Source organism: Rhipicephalus microplus, chromosome X (assembly GCF_043290135.1).
Source record: "Rhipicephalus microplus isolate Deutch F79 chromosome X, USDA_Rmic, whole genome shotgun sequence".
NCBI lineage: Eukaryota > Metazoa > Arthropoda > Arachnida > Ixodida > Ixodidae > Rhipicephalus > Rhipicephalus microplus.
In genome coordinates, this window is record NC_134710.1 from 179,588,470 (window position 1) to 179,608,131 (window position 19,662).

Here is a 19,662-nt window from a genome sequence, read left to right on the forward strand (position 1 = left end):
TTCACTTTTGTGTGCATTGTATTTATTTTTCATTCCTTTTTGCAGTTATAGGTCTTTGTGTTAATAGTAAGGCTTCAATATTTTCTCTAAATTGATAAGTATGTATGGGCTCACATTTGCATTTTTGGTTAGAATTATTTCTACACTACATTAGTATATAGAGACAGACTGTTTTGAACACATAAAAAACAAAAATATACGTATCACTCATTGGTAGCCAACAAAGGGGGTGTACGATCTGTGATCTTCATCAAGTTTTCGCTACGTGGGCAAGATACATGAACACTGTAGTTATAGTTTGCTCGTCAACTCTTTCCGTACTATTTTCTTCTAATCCTGTAGTGCTTATTTCGCAACCCATACAACCTAAACAATTACTTGAAAAGACGAGTTATAGAAGCTAGGCTATATTTCAAGAGCATTTGACAGTGGAATGGAATGTTTTCAAGTCTGCTAGTGTGTCACCTGACCTCGCCCCTGTAGTGGACTGACAGTTTCCCCTCTTCCGACTACATTGAGAAGCCGGGCCGTAAGTGAGCCTGTTAAATTTTTTTCAAAAGGGTCCACTGCTTGCTTTGCTACTATACACGCATGCTGCTGTTTTTTCACATTGCAAGCTGTGCTTCGGAGCAGTTTTTGTTGATATTTGGTTTGTTTTTTTTTACACTTACACATTTTTCAGGACACATATGCCAATGTCCAGTGCTAAAGTTGAGTTTTATATTTCAATAGTACTGCATGCAAAGACGCAAATAAAATTTGTTTTATGTAGTGACGTGTACCATTCAGTATAGGATAGAAAATTTCACTTTACTCAGATTTGATACTGCCATACTTAAATGGCATTTAGGTAAGAAATTCAGAGATTAAGTTCAACTATTACACTCTGTTGCATTACCAGTTTGATAGTAATAACATATCTGGGTGATTTAGTGGCTAGTGGCTGTGAGTATGCGGTATCAAAAGGCATTATCTTGCGTGAATGAACAGTACAGACTATTATGAGACATGAGCAACGTACATAGCACCAGCTGTGTTTTATCTTAGAGCCACTAAAAGGATGTGATGTGTAAGGATCTTAAATTTCTGACTTTTGGTGAAATGTATGGAGGCATTACAAGCCTGTCACAGCATAAGTCTTGTTTATGGTTGCTACCATGTAAACAAAAATTTTTGCAAATTGAGTTGTCGCTGGGCTAGTTAATGCTTCCTAAGGGCCTCAGCGCAGTGCAAGGGAACAACTGCACAGCATATTTACATGTACTTGTTTATATTCTGTGTGGTTGCCTTTTTGCACTGCAATATGTCTTTCAATAATTCAACTATAATAATTTTATCTCTAAATCTAAAAGCATCTCTCATAACAAAACTTGCCTTCATACTATATTTTTATCATGCACTTAGTATAAATAGGACAGAGTCTTGGTTTTGATGGAGGGGAAGATCCTTAGATTCATAGCAGTCAGTAAATTGTGTTTAAAAGTGCAAGAAATATTAGGTGTTTTTAGCAGGATGTATGAATTATGTAGTTTGCCTTGTACTTGTTGCTTGACTATAGTGGATATGAAGTTTTGTACTTCTAAATGCATTTAATGGCACATTGCTATTGCTTCAATTAAGCCGATCAACTTGTGGCTGGGGATGACTTTTTAATAAAATGTCTATGGGGACAGGAACCAGCAAGGCCGTTCCAGGAGACAGCAAAGGATCTCCAATATCAGCGGCAATTGGTCGCATTGTGCGAGGAAGTTCGAAGGAGAAGGCAGCTCCCCGGATGGCTGTCGAAGAGACTTTCGAAGAAGAGCCTGTCTTGAAGACTGATTCTGCAGAGGTCACTCAACATGCAGCTGTTGAGACAGGCCCGACAGCTCCTCCTCGAGACCTAAGGAAGAAAAGCAAGAGAGAGAAGAGCCCCAAACCCCAAGGGCCTGACTACAGCCTGCCTAGGATAAGGGACAGTATCACACCTGAAAGGGACTTCACCAGTACCACTGATGCCATGACTGTCTCAAGCATCAGAGAGGCTGCAGATGCCTCCAAAGAGCCAGCTACTGATGGCAAGCTAAAAAAAGAAAAGAAGAAAGATAAGAAAGATAAAAAAGAAAAGAGCCCAAGTCCTCCAGGCCCTGATTACACTTTGCCCAGATTAAGGGATATGTACACCCCGTCGGACAGTGGAGCTACAGCAGGTTATTCTCGAAGTACATTGCCTGAGGAAGATATGACACCAAGAAAAGATATTGTAAAAACATTCTCTTTCAAAAGAAAGAGCAAGGAGCGTTCCTTGTCTCCTGACCTAACCAGAGCTGGTAAAAATGGGTCACTTGGAGCAGATTTTTCAACAGAAGAACAGGAAAAGCGAGTACAAAAAAGTTCTGAAGGTAGCCTTGTAGAGAAAGTGGAAAAAGTTGTAAAGGATACTCCTGGGAAAATTGTTGAAATAGTCCATATTAAGCGACAAAGAAGCAGTAAAAGTCCAGAGGGAACAGGCAGCTTTGCAGGTAAAGATAAACAGAGGCTTCCTAGTTCTGAAGTTGAGATTCCTGATATGGCTACGAGCCTGAAAGATATGTCAAGTGACACAAGTGATGCTGAAAAGAAGCATAAAGAACAAAAAGAAACAAGTCCACTGAAGCAGAAAAAGAAAGACCTAAAAGAAGTTACAGAAGCTGTTGACAAAGATGTCGAGCTTTCTGTCTCTGATGGCAAATCACAAGATACTGGATTCCTTTCAAAAATGGCTAAACTCCCCAAGAAAATGTTTCCACGCAGTGGTAAAGCTAGTGCTTCAGATGAAGAGCCATCGTCAATTTCTGAAAGCAGTCCTATTTCGAAAAAGAAGTCCGGAAAGTTTCCAAAGTCTGCCACTTTGCCGAAAGCCAGTGAAAAGCCTTCAAAGAAACCCATACATGAAATAAAGAGTGTGGATGTAGAAGTAGACACATCTAAATTTACTTCAAAAAGGTCAAAAGATGCACTAGCAAAGGATGGAGAAGACTTAGAAACAAGTACAGGTGACATAATTAAAGAATCAGATGGTAAATTCTTTGCAAGAATGTCCAAACTTCCAAAGAAAATGTTTCCTCGTAGTTCAAAAACCAGTTCATCCGAAGATGAACCTTCCTCAGCAAGTGAAAGTATTTCTTTATCAAAACAAAAAGCAAAAAAAGAGCCAAAAGTAGATGCTACACTCAAGAAAAAAGAAAAGGGCATTAAGATCAAACAGGCTGATACTCAAACATTGCCAGCTTCCATTGATGTAGATATTAGCAGTCATTCGTCATTGCCCTCTGGGGTGGATATTGGTACTAAAAAGGTAGGTAAACCAGAATTACCGGACATTGAAATAAAGAAAAAGAGTAAAAGCATTAATATGCCCGTTCCTTCTGGTGTTGATGTGGCTGGTTCTGTTGAAGAGGCTGTGGCAGGCATTGATATTAGCGGGATCAAGTCACTGCCAAAAGAACTGGATTTTACTGTTGATGCAAAGCATCCAGATATCAGCTCAGATGTCGAGCTTTCGCTTACTTCAAAGGAAACTACTCTGGAATGGCCAGATAAAGGAGAGGGCACTATTGAGACCAGTACCCCAGGGCATGGCAAACTGACAAAGAGTGGTTTCATGACAAAAATGGCTAAAATTCCTAAAAAAATGTTTCCTCATAGTTTGAAAGGGGATGTTTCAGTGGAAGAGATGTCAGCTGAAAGTATTCATGCTTCTGTTCCTGAAACACAACTTACACTAGACACAGACAGTGAGATGATCGTATCTGACACATTACCAAAAGAACTTTCTGCGAGCATACCGGAAGGTGTAGAGGGGAGCATTGAGCTGAGTGCTCAAGACCCGTCTATGTCATCTGAGGAAGGCTTCATCTCAAAGGTGACTAGGCTACCCAGGAAAATTTTTTCACATGATTCTAAGGATGGTATTTCAGTAGAAAGACCATCAGTTGCTATGAAAGGCGTTGGCATTGAGTTTTTGCAGCCAGAACTACAGATAGAAACAAGCGGTAAAGGCATCAAAGTGCCTCAAACAACAGTTGATATCACATTGCCCACAAAGAAACAGACAGCAGATCTACCTGACATACCTGAAGCACATATTGATGCAAGCTTGGACAAGCTGGGCAAATCAGCAGAACCTCTGGATGTTCATGTTAATATTCCAAAGGTAGGCGGTAACCTGGGCATAAAGGCAAACATTCCAGATGAGCCTCAATTAGATTTTGATGCACAGCCTGGGAAGGGAGTTTCTGTGGAGATACCGGAGGGTGTTGGAGGGAGGGTAGAAATATCACACCCTGGTGTCCCTAAGCCATCAGATGGAGGCTTTATGGCAAAGATGGCTAAATTACCCAAGAAAATTTTTCCTCATGGTTCTAAAGGAAGTGTTTCAATTGAAGCCTCAGATGCCATTAGTGGAGCTCAGATGAAGACTCCTGGAGCTCAGCTTAAGGTGGGTGTAAAAGGTTCTGAAAGAACAGAATTAGGAGCTGACATTGGACTTCCTGATAAAGAAGTGGCTATGGACTTTTCGGAAGGTGCAGAAGGAAAAGTTGCACTGTCGACTCCAGGAATTGGCAAAATGTCTGATGAAAGCTTCATGTCAAAGATGGGCAAGATTTCCCCTAAAATATTTCCTCATGGCACCAAGGCAGGTGTTTCTGTTGAAGGTGTAGTAGAAGGTCTTGATGCTCAGGTGAAAATGCCTGAAGCTCACCTAAAGATGGATGTGAAAAGTCCTGAAAAGCCTGAAGTAGAGGCTGTTATAGGACTGCCTGATTTGGAAATGGCCGCAGACATACCGGAAGGCATTGAAGGAAAAGTTCAGTTACCGACTCCAGAAATGGGAAAACCATCTGAAAAAGGTTTTATGTCAAAGGTGGCCAAGTTTCCAAAGAAAATGTTTCCTCATGGCTCAAAAGGTTCTGTTGAAGGGACACCAGAAATTGGGGATATTCAAGCAAAGGCACCTGAGATTCATCTAAAGATGGATGTCAAAGGTTATGAAAAACCGACGATAGAAAGTGATGTTAATCTGCCTGAACAAAAAGTTCCTGACTTGCCAGAAGGCATGGAAGCAAAAGTTGAAATGTCAGTCCCAGAAGTTGGCAAACCTTCAGATAAAGGATTTATGTCAAAAATGGCCAAGCTTCCAAAGAAAATGTTTCCCCATGGTTCAAAAGGAAGTGTTTCTGTTGAAGGGACACCAGAAGGCATTGGTGGTGTTCAGGCAAAGATGCCTGAAGCTCATATTAAGATGGGCGTGAAAGGTCCTGAAAAGCCTGAACTAGGTGATATTACACAGCCCGCTAAGAAAGTGGATGTTCACCTACCAGAAGGTGTCGAAGGAAAGGTTGAGATTTCAACACCAGAAGTTGGTAAGCCATCAGATAGTGGTTTTATGTCAAAGATGGCAAGATTTCCAAAGAAAATGTTTCCCCATGGCTCTAAGGGCAGTGTTTTTATTGAAGATGCACCTGAAGTTGATGTTCAGGTGAAGATGCCTGAAACTCACCTAAAAATGGATGTAAAAGCTCCCGAAAGATCTGAAGTGGAGGGTGACATTTTACTAACAGGTAAGACTGTGGCTGTTGGTTCACCAGAAACACTTGAAGGAAAAGTGGAGGTATCCACCCCTGAAATTGGCAGGCCATCAGATGGAGGATTTATGTCGAAAATGGCCAAGCTTCCTAAAAAAATGTTTTCCCATGGCCCAAAAGGAAGTGTTTCTGTTGAAGGGACACCTGAAAGTGTTGGCGAAATTCATGTGAAGATGCCTGCGGTTCACGTTAAGGCAGAGGCAGAAGCTTTTGAAAAACCAGAACTAGAAACTGAGACTGCACTGCTTGATAAAAAAGGGGCTGTTGGCATGCCAGATGGCATGGAAGGCAAAGTCGAACTATCTACTCCAGAAGTCGGCAAGGCACCAGATGGAGGCTTCATGTCAAAGATGGGCAAGCTCCCCAAGCAAATTCTACCGCACGGTAAAGGAAGTGTTTCAATAGAAGCACCACAAGCAATTACTGGAGCTCAGATAAAGGTTCCTGAAGCTCAGCTTAACGTAAACATAAAAGGGCCTGAAAGACCAGAGTTAGAAGCTGAAATTGAACTTCCTGATAAAGAAATGGCTGTTGACTTTTCAGGAGGTGTTGATGGTAAAGTTGAGGTGTCCACTCCTGAAATTGGCAGACCATCAGACGGAGGATTTATGTCAAAGATGGTTAAGTTCCCTAAAAAATTATTTCCTCATGGTACAAAGGGAAGTGTTTCTGTTGAGGGGACACCAGAAGGCATTGGTGATGTTCAGGTAAGGATGCCTGAGCCTCATATTAAGATGGATGTGCAAGGTCCCAAAAAACCAGAAGTTGAAGCTGTGATTGCATTTCCTGATGCAAAAGTGTCTCTTGATTTGCCAGAAGGCAGAGAAACGAAAATTGAGGTAGACACTCCAGAAATAGGTAAACCATCGGATCGCGGCTTAATGTCAAAGATGGCCACACTTCCCAAGAAAATGTTTTCTCATGGCTCAAAGGAAGGTAGTGTCTCTATTGGGGCACCAGAGGGTGGGGATGTTGATCTAAAAATGCCTGAGGGTCACCTAAAGATGAACGTTACAGGTATTGAAAAACCAGACCTTGAAGCAGGCATTGCAATGCCAGACAAAAGAGTGGGCATTGATTTGCCTGAAGGTATTGAAGGAAAGATTGAAATATCGGGTCCAGAAATAGGTAAACCATCGGATCGCAGCTTTATGTCAAAAGTGGCCAAACTTCCCAAGAAAATGTTTCCTCATGGCTCAAAGGAAGGTAGTGTCTCTATAGAAGAGGCACCAGAAATCGGTGATGTTCATGCACAGATGCCTGAGGGTCACCTCAAAATGGACGTGACAGGTATTGAAAAGCCAGTCTTTGAAGCTGACATTGCAATGCGAGACAAAAGAGTGGGCATTGATTTGCCTAAAGGTACTGAGGAAAAAGTTGAAATATCAATCCCAGAAGTAGGTAAACCTTTGGATCGTGGCTTCATGTCAAAGATGGCCAAACTTCCCAAGAAGATGTTTCCCCATGGCACAAAGGGAAGTGTTACAGTTGGAGAGGCACCAGATGTTGCAAGCGAATTGGAGGTAAAGGCACCTGAAGCTCGCCTTAAAGTGGGGTTGGAAAGTCCTGAAAAGCCAGGCCTAGAAACTGATATTCAACTGCCTCAAAAGACACTGAGTGTTGATTTGCCTCAAGGCATTTATGGAAAAGTTGAAATATCTGGTCCAGAAAACGGTAAGCCATCGGATGGAGGCTTTATGTCAAAGATGGCAAAACTTCCTAAAAAAATGTTTTCTCATGGCTCAAAGGAAAGTAGTATATCTGTGGAAGGGGCACCAGAGATTGATATTGATGCTAAAATGCCTGAAGCTCACCTGAAAATGGATGTGACAGGTATTGAAAAGCCAGGACTTAAAGCTGACATTGCGATGCCAGACAAAAAAGTGGGCATTGAGTTGCCTGAAGGTATTGAGGGAAAGGTTGAAATATCGGGTCCAGAAATAGGTAAACCATCGGATCGCGGCTTTATGTCAAAGATGGCCAAACTTCCCAAGAAAATGTTTCCTCATGGCTCAAAGGAAGGTAGTGTCTCTATTGGGGCACCAGATGTTGAAGATGTTGATCTAAAATCGCCTGAGGGTCACCTAAAGATGGATGTGACAGGTATTGAAAAACCAGTTCTTGAAGCTGACATTGCAATGCCAGACAAAAGAGTGGGCATTGATTTGCCTGAAGGTATTGAGGGAAAGTTTGAAATATCGGGTCCAGAAATAGGCAAATCATCAGATCGCGGCTTAATGTCAAAGATGGCCAAACTTCCCCAAAAAATGTTTCCTCATGGCTCAAAAGAAGGTAGTGTCTCTATTGGGGCACCAGAGGTTGATTTTGATGCTAAAATGCCTGAAGCTCACCTGAAAATGGATGTGACAGGTATTGAGAAGCCAGGACTTGAAGCTGACATTGCAATGCCAGACAAAAAAGTGGGCATTGATTTGCCTGAAGGTATTGAGGGAAAAGTTGAAATATCGGGTCCAGAAATAGGTAAACCATCGAATCGCAGCTTTATGTCAAAAATGGCCAAACTTCCCAAGAAAATGTTTCCTCATGGCTCAAAGGAAGGTAGTGTCTCTATTGGGGCACCAGATATTGGGGATGTTGATCTAAAATTGCCTGAGGCTCACCTAAAGATGGACGTGACAGGTATTGAAAAACCAGTCCTTGAAGCTGACATTTCAATGCCAGACAAAAGAGTGGGCATTGATTTGCCTGAACGTATTGAGGGAAAGGTTGAAATATCGGGTCCAGAATTAGGTAAACCATCGGATCGCGGCTTTATGTCAAAGATGGCCAAACTTCCCAAGAAAATGTTTCCTCATGGCTCAAAGGAAGGTAGTGTCTCTATTGGGGCACCAGAGGGTGGGGATGTTGATCTAAAATTGCCTGAGGGTCACCTAAAGATGGACGTGACAGGTATTGAAAAACCAGTCCTTGAAGCTGACATTGCAACGCCAGACAAAAGAGTGGGCATTGATTTGCCTGAAGGTATTGAGGGAAAGGTTGAAATATCAGGTCCAGAAATAGGTAAACCATCGGATCGTGGCTTTATGTCAAAGATGGCCAAACTTCCCAAGAAAATGTTTCCTCATGGCTCAAAGGAAGGTAGTGTCTCTATTGGGGCACCAGATATTGGGGATGATGATCTAAAATTGCCTGAGGGTCACCTAAAGATGGACGTGACAGGTATTGAAAAACCAGTCCTTGAAGCTGACATTGCAATGCCAGACAAAAGAGTGGGCATTGATTTGCCTGAAGGTATTGAGGGAAAGGTTGAAATATCGAGTCCAGAAATAGGTAAACCATCGGATCGCGGCTTAATGTCAAAGATGGCCAAACTTCCCAAGAAAATGTTTCCTCATGCCTCAAAGGAAGGTAGTGTCTCTATTGGGGCACCAGATGTTGGGGAAGTTGATCTAAAATTGCCTGAGGGTCACTTAAAGATGGACGTGACAGGTATTGAAAAACCAGTCCTTGAAGCTGACATTGCAATGCCAGACAAAAGAGTGGGCATTGGTTTGCCTGAAGGTATTGAGGGAAAGTTTGAAATATCGGGTCCAGAAATAGGCAAACCATCAGATCGCGGCTTAATGTCAAAGATGGCCAAACTTCCCCAAAAAATGTTTTCTCATGGCTCAAAAGAAGGTAGTGTCTCTATTGGGGCACCAGAGGTTGATTTTGATGCTGAAATGCCTGAAGCTCACCTGCAAATGGATGTGACAGGTATTGAAAAGGCAGGACTTGATGCTGACATTGCAATGCCAGACAAAAAAGTGGGCATTGATTTGCCTGAAGGTATTGAGGGAAAGGTTGAAATATCGGGTCCAGAAATAGGTAAACCATCGGATCGCGGCTTTATGTCAAAAATGGCCAAACTTCCCAAGAAAATGTTTCCTCATGGCTCAAAGGAAGGTAGTGTCTCTATTAGGGCACCAGATATTGGGGATGATGATCTAAAATTGCCTGAGGGTCACCTAAAGATGGACGTGACAGGTATTGAAAAACCAGTCCTTGAAGCTGACATTGCAATGCCAGACAAAAGAGTGGGTATTGATTTGCCTGAAGGTATTGAGGGAAAGGTTGAAATATCGGGTCCAGAAATAGGTGAACCATCGGATGGCAGCTTCATGGCAAAGATGGCGAAACTTCCCAAGAAAATGTTTCCTCATGGCTCAAAGGAAGGTAGTATCTCTGTTGGGGCACCAGAGGTTGGGAATGTTGATGCGAAAATTCCTGAAGCTCATCTGAAAATTGGTGTAAAAGGGGCTGAAATGCCTAGGCTTGAAGCTGAAAGTGACATTGGAATTCCTGATAAGACAGTGAGTGCTGATTTCCCAAAAGGCATTGAAGGGAAAGTTGAAATATCAAGTCCAGGCATAGGTAAGCCATCTGAAGGTGGATTTATGTCAAAGATGGCCAAATTTCCCAAGAAAATGTTTCCTCATGGCTCAAAGGAAGGTAGTATTTTTATCGAAGGTGTACCAGGAGTTGGTGAGGTTGATGTAAAAGTGCCTGAGGGTCACCTGAAGATAGATGTGACAGGTATTGAAAAGTCAGGACTGGAAGCTGGCATAGGAATTTCTGATGAAACAGTGGATGTTGATTTGCCAGAAAGTGTTGAGGGAAAAGTTGAAATGTCTGCTCCAGAAATAGGTAAGCAATCTGATAAAGGATTTATGTCGAGGATGGTCAAACTTCCCCAAAAAATGTTTTCTCATAGCTCCAAAGGAAGCATATCTTTTGAAAAACCACCAGAAGTTGGTAGCAGTGTTCCGGTGAAATTGCCTGAAACTCGCCCAAAGGTGCATTTGAAAGATCATGAAAGACCTGAGGTAGACGTGGATGTTTCATTACCGGAAGTGTCTGCAGGTGTACCTGAGGGTATTGAAGGAAAACTCGGAATAACAACTCCAGAACTTGGGAAGCCAGCTGGCAGTGGATCTATGATGAAGATAGACAATGTTTCTTCAAAAATGCTTTTGCATAGCCCTAAGAGAAAGGATTTCGTTGAAAGCTCCTCTGGATTGGTTGAGCATGTTCCAGTAAAAGTACCTGAAGCTGATTTGGGAGTGGATGTTGAGGGTTTTGTAAATACTGAAGGTGATGTTTTGAGAGGGAGGAAGGTCACTATGGATTTAACCGGGGGTATTGGAGGGGATTCTGAAATAGCTGTTGCGGAGGATGGTAGGTTCATGTCAAAGATGGCTAAAATTCCTAAAAAGGTGTTTCCTCACAGCTCCAAGGGAGAAGTTTCTCTTGAAAGTTCCCTAGAACTTGTCAGGAATGTTCAGGCTGAGTTACCGGACACTCACGTAAAGTTACATTTGAAAGATGAACAGCCTGTAGCAGAAGGAGGCATTTTGTTGCCTGAGAGTGAAGTTACTTTGGACTTGGCTGGTGGCATTGAAGGGAAAGTTGAAGCAACAACACCAGAAGTTGGCAAGTCATCAGATACAGGCTTTGTTTCAAAAATCTCTAAGCTGCCTAAAAAGCTGCTCCCTCATGGCAAAAAGGCTGGGACTTTCTTTGAAGAGCCTATAGTAACTGCTGAAAGTGCTCATGTTGACATTCCTCAACCTGAAGGAACCCTGAAGATAGAAGCCAAGCTTCCAACAAAACGAGAAGCAAGCACAGATATTGAAGTTCCTGCCGTCACTTTAGAAGGTGTTGCAGGAAAGTCGGAAGTGGATGTTCCAGAAATTGGGAAAGCATCTGACAAAGGTTTCATGTCAAAAATGGCCAAGTTTCCCAAAAAAATGTTCCACCATGGTTCTAAAGATAGTGGTTCAACCGATGAGCATACAACAGTAGCTGAGGCTATTGAGATCAAGATGCCTGAGGTGGGAGTGGAGCTGCAGACCCATTTAAAGACCACCAAAAAGCCAGAAGCAGATGTCAGTATTTCAGTATATGAAAAGGAAGGCACTGTGAAGCTGCCAGAAGGGAGCAAAGGAGGAATTGAAATAAGCACCCCAAAGCTAGGTAAGCATTCAGGAAAAGGTTTTATGTCAAAAATGACCAAGTTGCCGAAGAGGATGTTCGCTCGTAGTCCTAAGTCCGCTATTTCAAGTGAAGGACAGTCACGCATTATTGTACGTGACCATATCATCGGGCCTAATATAGATGCTGATGAAAAAAAAAAAGATAATGTTAACAGCTTGGCATTTGACGTTGATATCTCCAGTAGTTTAGCAGAAAAATATAAGGTGCCAGTTGACATACATCAACAAAAAGTATCTATGCAAGGTTCTGAAGGAACTGTAAGGATTGAAGAGTTGTTGAAAATGGATGGCAATAATACTAATGAGCCTGATATGAACATGCAGGGTAAAGTCACTGTAACCGTTCCAGAGAAGCTTGTTGTGCCCCTTACAAAAGAAAACATTAGTGGGCAATGTAATGAGGCTACCCAAACGGGTTCAGAGTTTGGAGAAAGGTCAGATGAAAAACTTTTATTCGAAAACTTGCAGGCTTCAGAAACCCAGTTTTCACACATTTGTAAAGGTAGTACATTATCAAAATCACCAGGAACTGGTAAATGTAATTATGTTTATATGCCTTATTCAGAAGAATATTTTATTGACAGTGTGCGAAGTCACGCAAAATCTGGAGCTCACTCTGGTGTAATACCTGGTAAGGTGGATTTCTCAGAGTACACTAACATTGTAGCCGAAATAAGTGTAAAACATAGCAAACAGCATGATGAAGGCTTCATGCCTAAAAAAACTGAGATGCAAAAAAAAATGTTTTCTTGTGGTTCAAATAGTAGCATTTCAATTGGAGAGCCATTACCTGCTTCGGCTGGCAATGGTAATAAACTTCCTGGAACCACCGGCATACAGGAACCTAAAAAGTCTAGTGGGGCTAGTAAGGTTAATTTTTTGGTGCCTTCCCGTAGCAGTAACTTGCATGAACAACTTGGGTTGAGGGAAGAGGGAATTGACTGTCAAAAAATATCTGAAAAGTGCACTGTAGAAGAAAATGATTCTAAAGAAGTCATAACATCTCTTAATTTTGCATCTTTTGATAAAATTAATACTTTTTCTAGAAAATCATGTCATGATAAACGAAATCTCTCTGATGCACATTTTATGCCATCCAATACAACTAGCATATGTACAGGAGGACTAAAGCTCCCAATAGTGCAAAAAGAGTCTTTTGATAAGGAGCCAGAGGGGGTTCAAGATACTAAGGAATGTAAACAGAGTGTCAAATCACTACTGGGACTCAAAGAATATGAATTTAAGACTCCTGATGACTTTCTGAAAGTTGTGGAGGTTACGGCCCACAGTGTTATCAAAATTCCAGAGGGCGTGGTTTGCCTTGGTGGCGAGAAAATTTCAGAATTGTTTCCTTTTGATGGCAGAGCTGGTGTTCTTGAGGGGGAACTAGCAGCATTAACTGATATTATGCATGTGAAAAAGCATGAAATACAGAAGGTGCCAAAAAACTTGAGCAAAGAAGATGCTGCACTAAAGACCCTGTATCATGATCATCATGAGCAAAGGCTGCATATTGAATCACAAACAGAGGGTGCAAGAAGGAAGGTCACAGCAACACCTGAATGTCATTTAGACATTTTTCAGGTCACTGCAGATGGTGTTGGGAGACCACATGATAATGCCTTCCTTCAGACAAAGTCAAAACTCCCTATGCGAGCACCGCCACAAAGTGGAAACACAAATGAACCAACAGCATTGTCAAAAAGCATAAGTCAGGCTGCAGGGGAGCGGGTTGAAGAACCGGAAATATTTATTGCAGTTGGGGAGCACGTTCCTGATGGGTCTACTCAAGGTGCTGACATTGTGCTGCCAGGAATCGAGCGGCCCACTATGGAAAGACGGGAAACAAAGGAAACCCCTGGTGGGGTTGTTGAAGTCATCGAAGTGACCACTCACGAAGTTTCAAAGCCATCAAGCCCTGGTCTCCTGTCAAAAGTATCGAAGATTCCCAAGAAGATATTTCCACGTGGCTCAAAGTCAAAGAGTTCGGATGAGGAGTCACCGTCAACACCAAAACGAGAGTTGAAGGAAACACCAGGTGGCATTGTTGAAGTAATTGAAGTTACAAAACATGATGTTGCCAAAGCGCCTGAAGGCAAGCGTCTGGAGCAAGATGGCACAAAACTATTACAGCCAGCATCACCCAAAACTGTGGCTAGTAACATAGAAGGATTTTCACCAGCTCATATGACACGAGAGATAAAAGAAGTACCTGGTGGAGTTGTTGAAGTCGTCAGAGTTACAAAGCATGTTGTTGGTAAACTTCCTGAAGACAAGCATTCCAGTGAATCAAGTAGAAGAATGGTGGATCCAGCCATTCCATGGGAAGCAGAGCTAGCCAAAGATCCATCAGCTGTAGTCAAGCGTGAAGTGAAAGAGACTCCAGAAGGCCATGTTGAAGTGGTGCAGGTCATCAGAAGGGAAGTTGGGGATGCACCCTTGGTCTCTGACTTTCCTGGAGATGGGTCAGATGCAACTGTTTCTCGAAGGATTGAAACTACTGTTGTTGATGGTAAACCAACCATTATTAGGCGACTAGTGACGACAACATCTGATGGTATTCAGCAAGTCACGGAGCACATTGAGCAAGGGGCAGAAGAACTTGGAAGTACAGCAAGCAGCTTATTTGCAAAGATGGGTGAATTTGCAAGAGGCTTATCCAGTGACGATCCATCAGCTTTGACAAAACGAGAAGTAAAAAAACTTTCAGATGGTTCTGTTGAAGTTGTGTCAATTACAAAGCGCTCTAGTTCTTCACCAGGGAAAGAAACTACTGCCACAGAGCGCCTGCCCTCAAGCACTTCAGGCTCCATGCACTTTGTAGAAAGTGCAGCTGGAAAGCCTACGGAGGCAAAGACAGCCATTCTTAGAAGAGAGATTTCTGGACCTGAAACGATTCTATGTACTACATCAGTTGTGACGTCAGCCACAACATCAAGTTCATCGAAGCCAGAACTCTCAGCTGATGTTCTTGACAAGATGTTTGGTGACATAGGAAAGCCTAAAGTGGACGATCGGCTCAAGGATGTTCTTACTGCAGAAGGAGGCTATGGAGCCAAAAGAGAAGTTACACCCGAAGAAGCAGAGCTTTTGGCACAACTTTTCCCTGAGCAGTCATCAGGGGTGGCTCCATATCCTCCTGCTGGCTTAGTTCCTGAGGCTGCGATCATTCCAGAATATAGATCTATGATGACAACTGGAGGCCCACCTCTATCACCTCGTGACCCTGAGTCCAAGGAAAAAGTGTTGCTGAAGTTGGGGCGGGCACTCAGCCAGGATGACCTGGATGCACCATCTCCAACCCGAGGGGAAGCAGCCATGACGGTCGCAGGACTGGGTGAAGGTACTACTTGGCTTTGTTGGCTATTGCTTTTTATTTGCTGCTTTTTAGCTGCTTAGAGTGAATGATTTTGCCTGAATTATGGTTCTTTTTTGTCTATTGGACATGCTTGAAGTAATGTATAATAATGTGCATCTTTTCATGGCGCTGAAGTAGCTCGGGTGGGTCATAGGTGCTGTCAGAAAGCCCTATAATAATAATAATAATAATAATAATAATAATAATAATAATAATAATAATAATAATAATAATAATAATAATTGGAAAACTTAAAATGGTAAAGTTTTCAATTATAGATGATAGAGGATTGAGAAAAGTAAGTTGCCAATTTTATTGCTAGTATACAGTTTAATTATGTGCTTTCCTTTATATAAGTTTCATCACCTCAGTGAGAATGAGTGGTGGCTGGATGTTGTGCAAGCAGGACCTGTGTTTTAGCTTTTGTTTGTGAAAAGGCATGGCATTATAAGTGAAACTACAGAGTGACTTATTCACAAATGTATATATTGTACTGAAATCATATGCGATGAAAATAGATTGTTTGCTTAATCATCACCTCAGTGAGAATGAGTGGTGGCTGGATGTTGTGCAAGCAGGACCTGTGTTTTAGCTTTTGTTTGTGAAAAGGCATGGCATTATAAGTGAAACTACAGAGTGACTTATTCACAAATGTATATATTGTACTGAAATCATATGCAATGAAAATAGATTGTTTGCTTACTGTTATACTTGACAAGAATGTATTTGAATGATGCTGTTTTTGAGAACTATGGTATATTGGTTTCGTTGGTTACACATGCTTGTGAATGGGAAAGCAGCGCTAAAAGCTAGTTTACAAGGTAAATAACAGAAGTAACAGAACTAAGAAGCATACATGCAGTACTTGTGGTGTGCACTTCATTCTATGAGCTGTCCTTTTGCACTCTTTTCCTATTTCAAAACACATCGCTCTTGTATGTGTAAAGTTTGTAAAGGCATGCCATAATTCCTTGCAAACACTGTGCCTACAGTGGAGAACAAGAAGTACACTGATGATTCACTTCACATTTACTATCAGCATGTGATTTTATAGTACTAATAATTTTTAACTGGAGTATCAGTAAATCCCTACAATTTGCCACTAAGCTTGAACATGTTACTTACTAGACTAGTGTTTAGTGCAATGCCGTTATACGAGTCCATACAATGGATATTGAAAGCTTGATATGTGTAATTTATGCCAGTATCCAAGTTGTAATACTCACAAAATAGATGAGTATTGGTTGTGACATGTGTCCTGAAATGCATAATTAAGAAGTTATTTATGAAACTTTGTTTCCTAGTTAATATTACACTATTATTGGGTAAGTAATGTCTTAATGTCCACATCTTCAGATAATCCAGCTGAAGTGATGCAATGTCTTACAGGTCATTTTCTAATCAAATCTGTTTCTGGTAAAAAAAAATAAAGTGCATAAGTAAAGCGATGTTTGCAAGGTCAGTGGACTTACAAAGAGCATTTCCTTGCACGCAGCATTATAATATGTCCTTATCGTTCAGCTGTAAGTGAAAGTTTATTCAGGAAAATGAATGTGTTTGTTTTCACAAGATGGAGCTACCAAATCGACTCGACTGATATAGGATGAATACAGTGATAAGGGAAAAGCAGACCAAGATATAAGTGTAGCTGTAGTTTAACACTGATAAGATGTGGTCATGCTGTCTTCACATGAAGCTGAGACTTTTAATGCCAAAAAAGTTAAACTATGATCTATAAAAAAGTAAAATACTAAAATTCAATAATGTGTACTTTGAGTCTCTAATTTTGTTTTGTGGCTACAGTTAAATCCATTTTTGGTACCAGATTTAACAGATAGTATATCGAATGTAAATATGAACAGCCACTGCACTGTCAACTTTTGTACGTATTCTGCAGTGAAAAAAGTGCTTTTATAATGCTACCAGGTTGCATTATTAGTTATAATTAAATCTGGTATCTCCATGGAGAGAGAAAATAATGTGAAATAACATTAATAGATTTTGAAAAACAGGAGATGCCATATCCGACTCTGCACCACTATTCATTCATAGCATAAAACCAGTTTTCCAGCCTCCTCCAAATTTCTGGCTTTGAGCGGCTGTCTTCCTTCTAACCCTCCAAACACAAATTAATTACACTGTTTCCATGATTTTTCGTATGAAATCCAAGTGCAATGAGAACCTTATGAGCTAGTCTGTGGGTGCGAGGGAAAGCGTGAGTGTGAGACTAGAAGGATTATGGCTTGGCTTGATGCATGCTTTCTTCCTGTATGCACGCTATGGGCACGAGAGAAGGGGGAGCACATCCCTCCTAACTAGCATACTTGCTGATGTGCTAGCTTTAAAACAGTCGCAGGTTGTCGAGTCAGTTTTTGACATTAAGTATAATCCTAAATAGTGCAATGAAACAGGGCCACAGAAGGGAAAAGAAACACTGGTGCCCATTGTGCCTATAAAGACCAACAGCATGGCTGCCTTCGTTTTCATCTTTAAGCCACTCTCCTAATGTGGATTGTAGGCATGCAGTGTGAGACCGTCTTCATCTTCTATTTTCAACAGTGCATCAGTTCATCTCCTTATCTGTTGTCCCATATCATTGCGCTTTTTACGTTGTTATTAATGCGTTAGCTTACTGTGCAGCTCAGTGCATAGTAACCCAACAGGCCTTTTACTGCAAGTTATTTGTCGTGGACACAAAGTCAATTTGAAGTACTTATTTGATTGCTCCTGCCTTTACTATTTATAATGCTTTCACTGAAAGTGTTTGCAGTAATTGTATAAAATGTGTTAGTTTGCCTAATGTGCGTGTAATAGCACATTTGTAAATTTATTTAATAAATGAATCTTTACTTCAGCTATGAACCTCACTGCAGTCGAACCTGACTAAATTGAAGTGAAGTTCCACGATGGTTGCTGTGCAACAGCATAACCTGTTGTGCTCTGTAAAGCTGGCAATAATCAACTTGATTGAATGTGGAGAAAAAAGTTTGATGTCACTGCTGTATGCTGCTTCCCCAGAAGCATTCTAAATAGGGTATTGAAAACGGGGCTGATGACAAGGCCAAGGCGGACTAGGGTCCTTTGGCACCCGACAAGTATGTTAGCTGCTCACAAGATTGTGGGGCACTGTTTAAAATGATATGCCTTACATCCTTGCACATAAACTGCTGTATAAAACTCGCACCCTCAACTACAAATAATGGAAATTTAAAAACTGAAAAAAAAAAATCTTCATCTGGCATCAAGATGCTGCCTTTCTTGCATTATCGTGATGCAGTGTCTTGAAGCTGACTTGCTCACTGAAATTCACACCAACAATATGGTAAATTTTCTCAAAGGATTATATAGAATTACTGTATCATATATCTCACTGATCCCCCCCCCCCCATTTTTTATTTCAAGTTTAATATATGTGTGGGTTTGACTGTACATGTAGCTGTCTAATACATTGCTATCAGTATGGCATATTGAACAAAACTGCAGTGTTTTTTCAGTAATGCCTCCTCTTGAGCCCACTGATGCCTTCATGCAACTTGCACATCTTGTGCCTCCCATGACTACTTTTTGCAGCTGTCGTCGTGGTAACATTCTTTCATAAGATAGAACAAAAATTTGTTTTCTGCTCAGGTATTTTGGGAGTACATATAGTTTTTCTCAAAAGCCAGTCTAATTTTGGCTTTTTATGTTATCGGAAGCAATGAAAATCCAAGTGCAGAAATCATATAGCCTTATTCCTAAAGCATCGAGGATGTGTTGGGCCTGCTTATTCTGCTTGTTTAACTGCGGGCATAGTACAGTCATAAACACTTTCAGCTTTAGAGAAGTGATACTTTAAGAAACAATGGAGTATTTGGAGAGTAGTATTGCTACACAACAATAATCGTCATCTGACTTGCTCCCGTTTTCTTTCTTGAAAACCTGGCGATGGCCACTTTTCTGTTGGGAATGCTGTGTCACGCTGATAAGGTGCGTCGTTGGCGACTGCGAACTACCGGAACTGTGGTGATAACACAAGGAAAGTACTCCAAGTGGATGAGCATTATTGTTGTGTAGCAGAAACACTCCCCTAATACTCGATTTGTTTAAAGTGTAGAAACAATACAATCTGCCATTGATTGGAGGAGGGTGGAGGGTAGGAGCACTGGCCACCCTGAGAACAGCTCTGCCTTTCTTCCACCGCTTTTTCCGTCATGAAACTTGATTGAAGTAATTATATTTTGTAATTATAAGATGCGTATTACACATGGGATATTATTGAAGTCAGTTCGGCTATGTTACACGAGTCCGTACAGTAAATTTCCAAAGCTTCATGTAATTTAGCCAGTTGTGTTAGTCATATTACTCACAAATAGCTTGTGAGTGTGTTAAAAGTTCATTAAAATATGCATAACAAAGAACTACGGAGGAATTGTACAAATGCTTTTCATGAAAGCTTTTAACAAGTAAGTGATAATTTAAAAGTGTTAATTTTAATTTAATTAATGCAATTTATTGCATCCTTCCTTTTGTAGCAATGATTTTGTAATGCTACACTTCAAGTAACAAGCTTACCTTGCAATTTGCCGGCTCACAAGTAACTTCTAAATTTACACCAGGTTAAAAATGCTTTATGAGCTTTTGTCTAGTCTGTGTCCTTAGTGTAAAAAATAAATTGTTCTCATACTTTAATGCACCCTACTCTAGGGGTACTGTAGGGGTCCTG

At 41.1% G+C, this 19,662-nt stretch overlaps 1 protein-coding gene across 27 annotated transcripts in view; it reads left to right on the plus strand.

The window, feature by feature from the left end:
* LOC119176963 (uncharacterized) overlaps positions 1 to 19,662 on the plus strand; it is a 351,479-nt gene that overhangs the window by 247,017 nt on the left and 84,800 nt on the right. For all 27 annotated transcript variants that reach the window (XM_075878307.1, XM_075878295.1, XM_075878310.1 and 24 more), the window contains 2 exons: positions 1,674 to 11,582; positions 13,362 to 14,945. In XM_075878307.1, the coding sequence (XP_075734422.1) occupies positions 1,674 to 11,582; positions 13,362 to 14,945 (11,493 nt within the window). The remainder of the gene's footprint in view (positions 1 to 1,673; positions 11,583 to 13,361; positions 14,946 to 19,662) is intronic.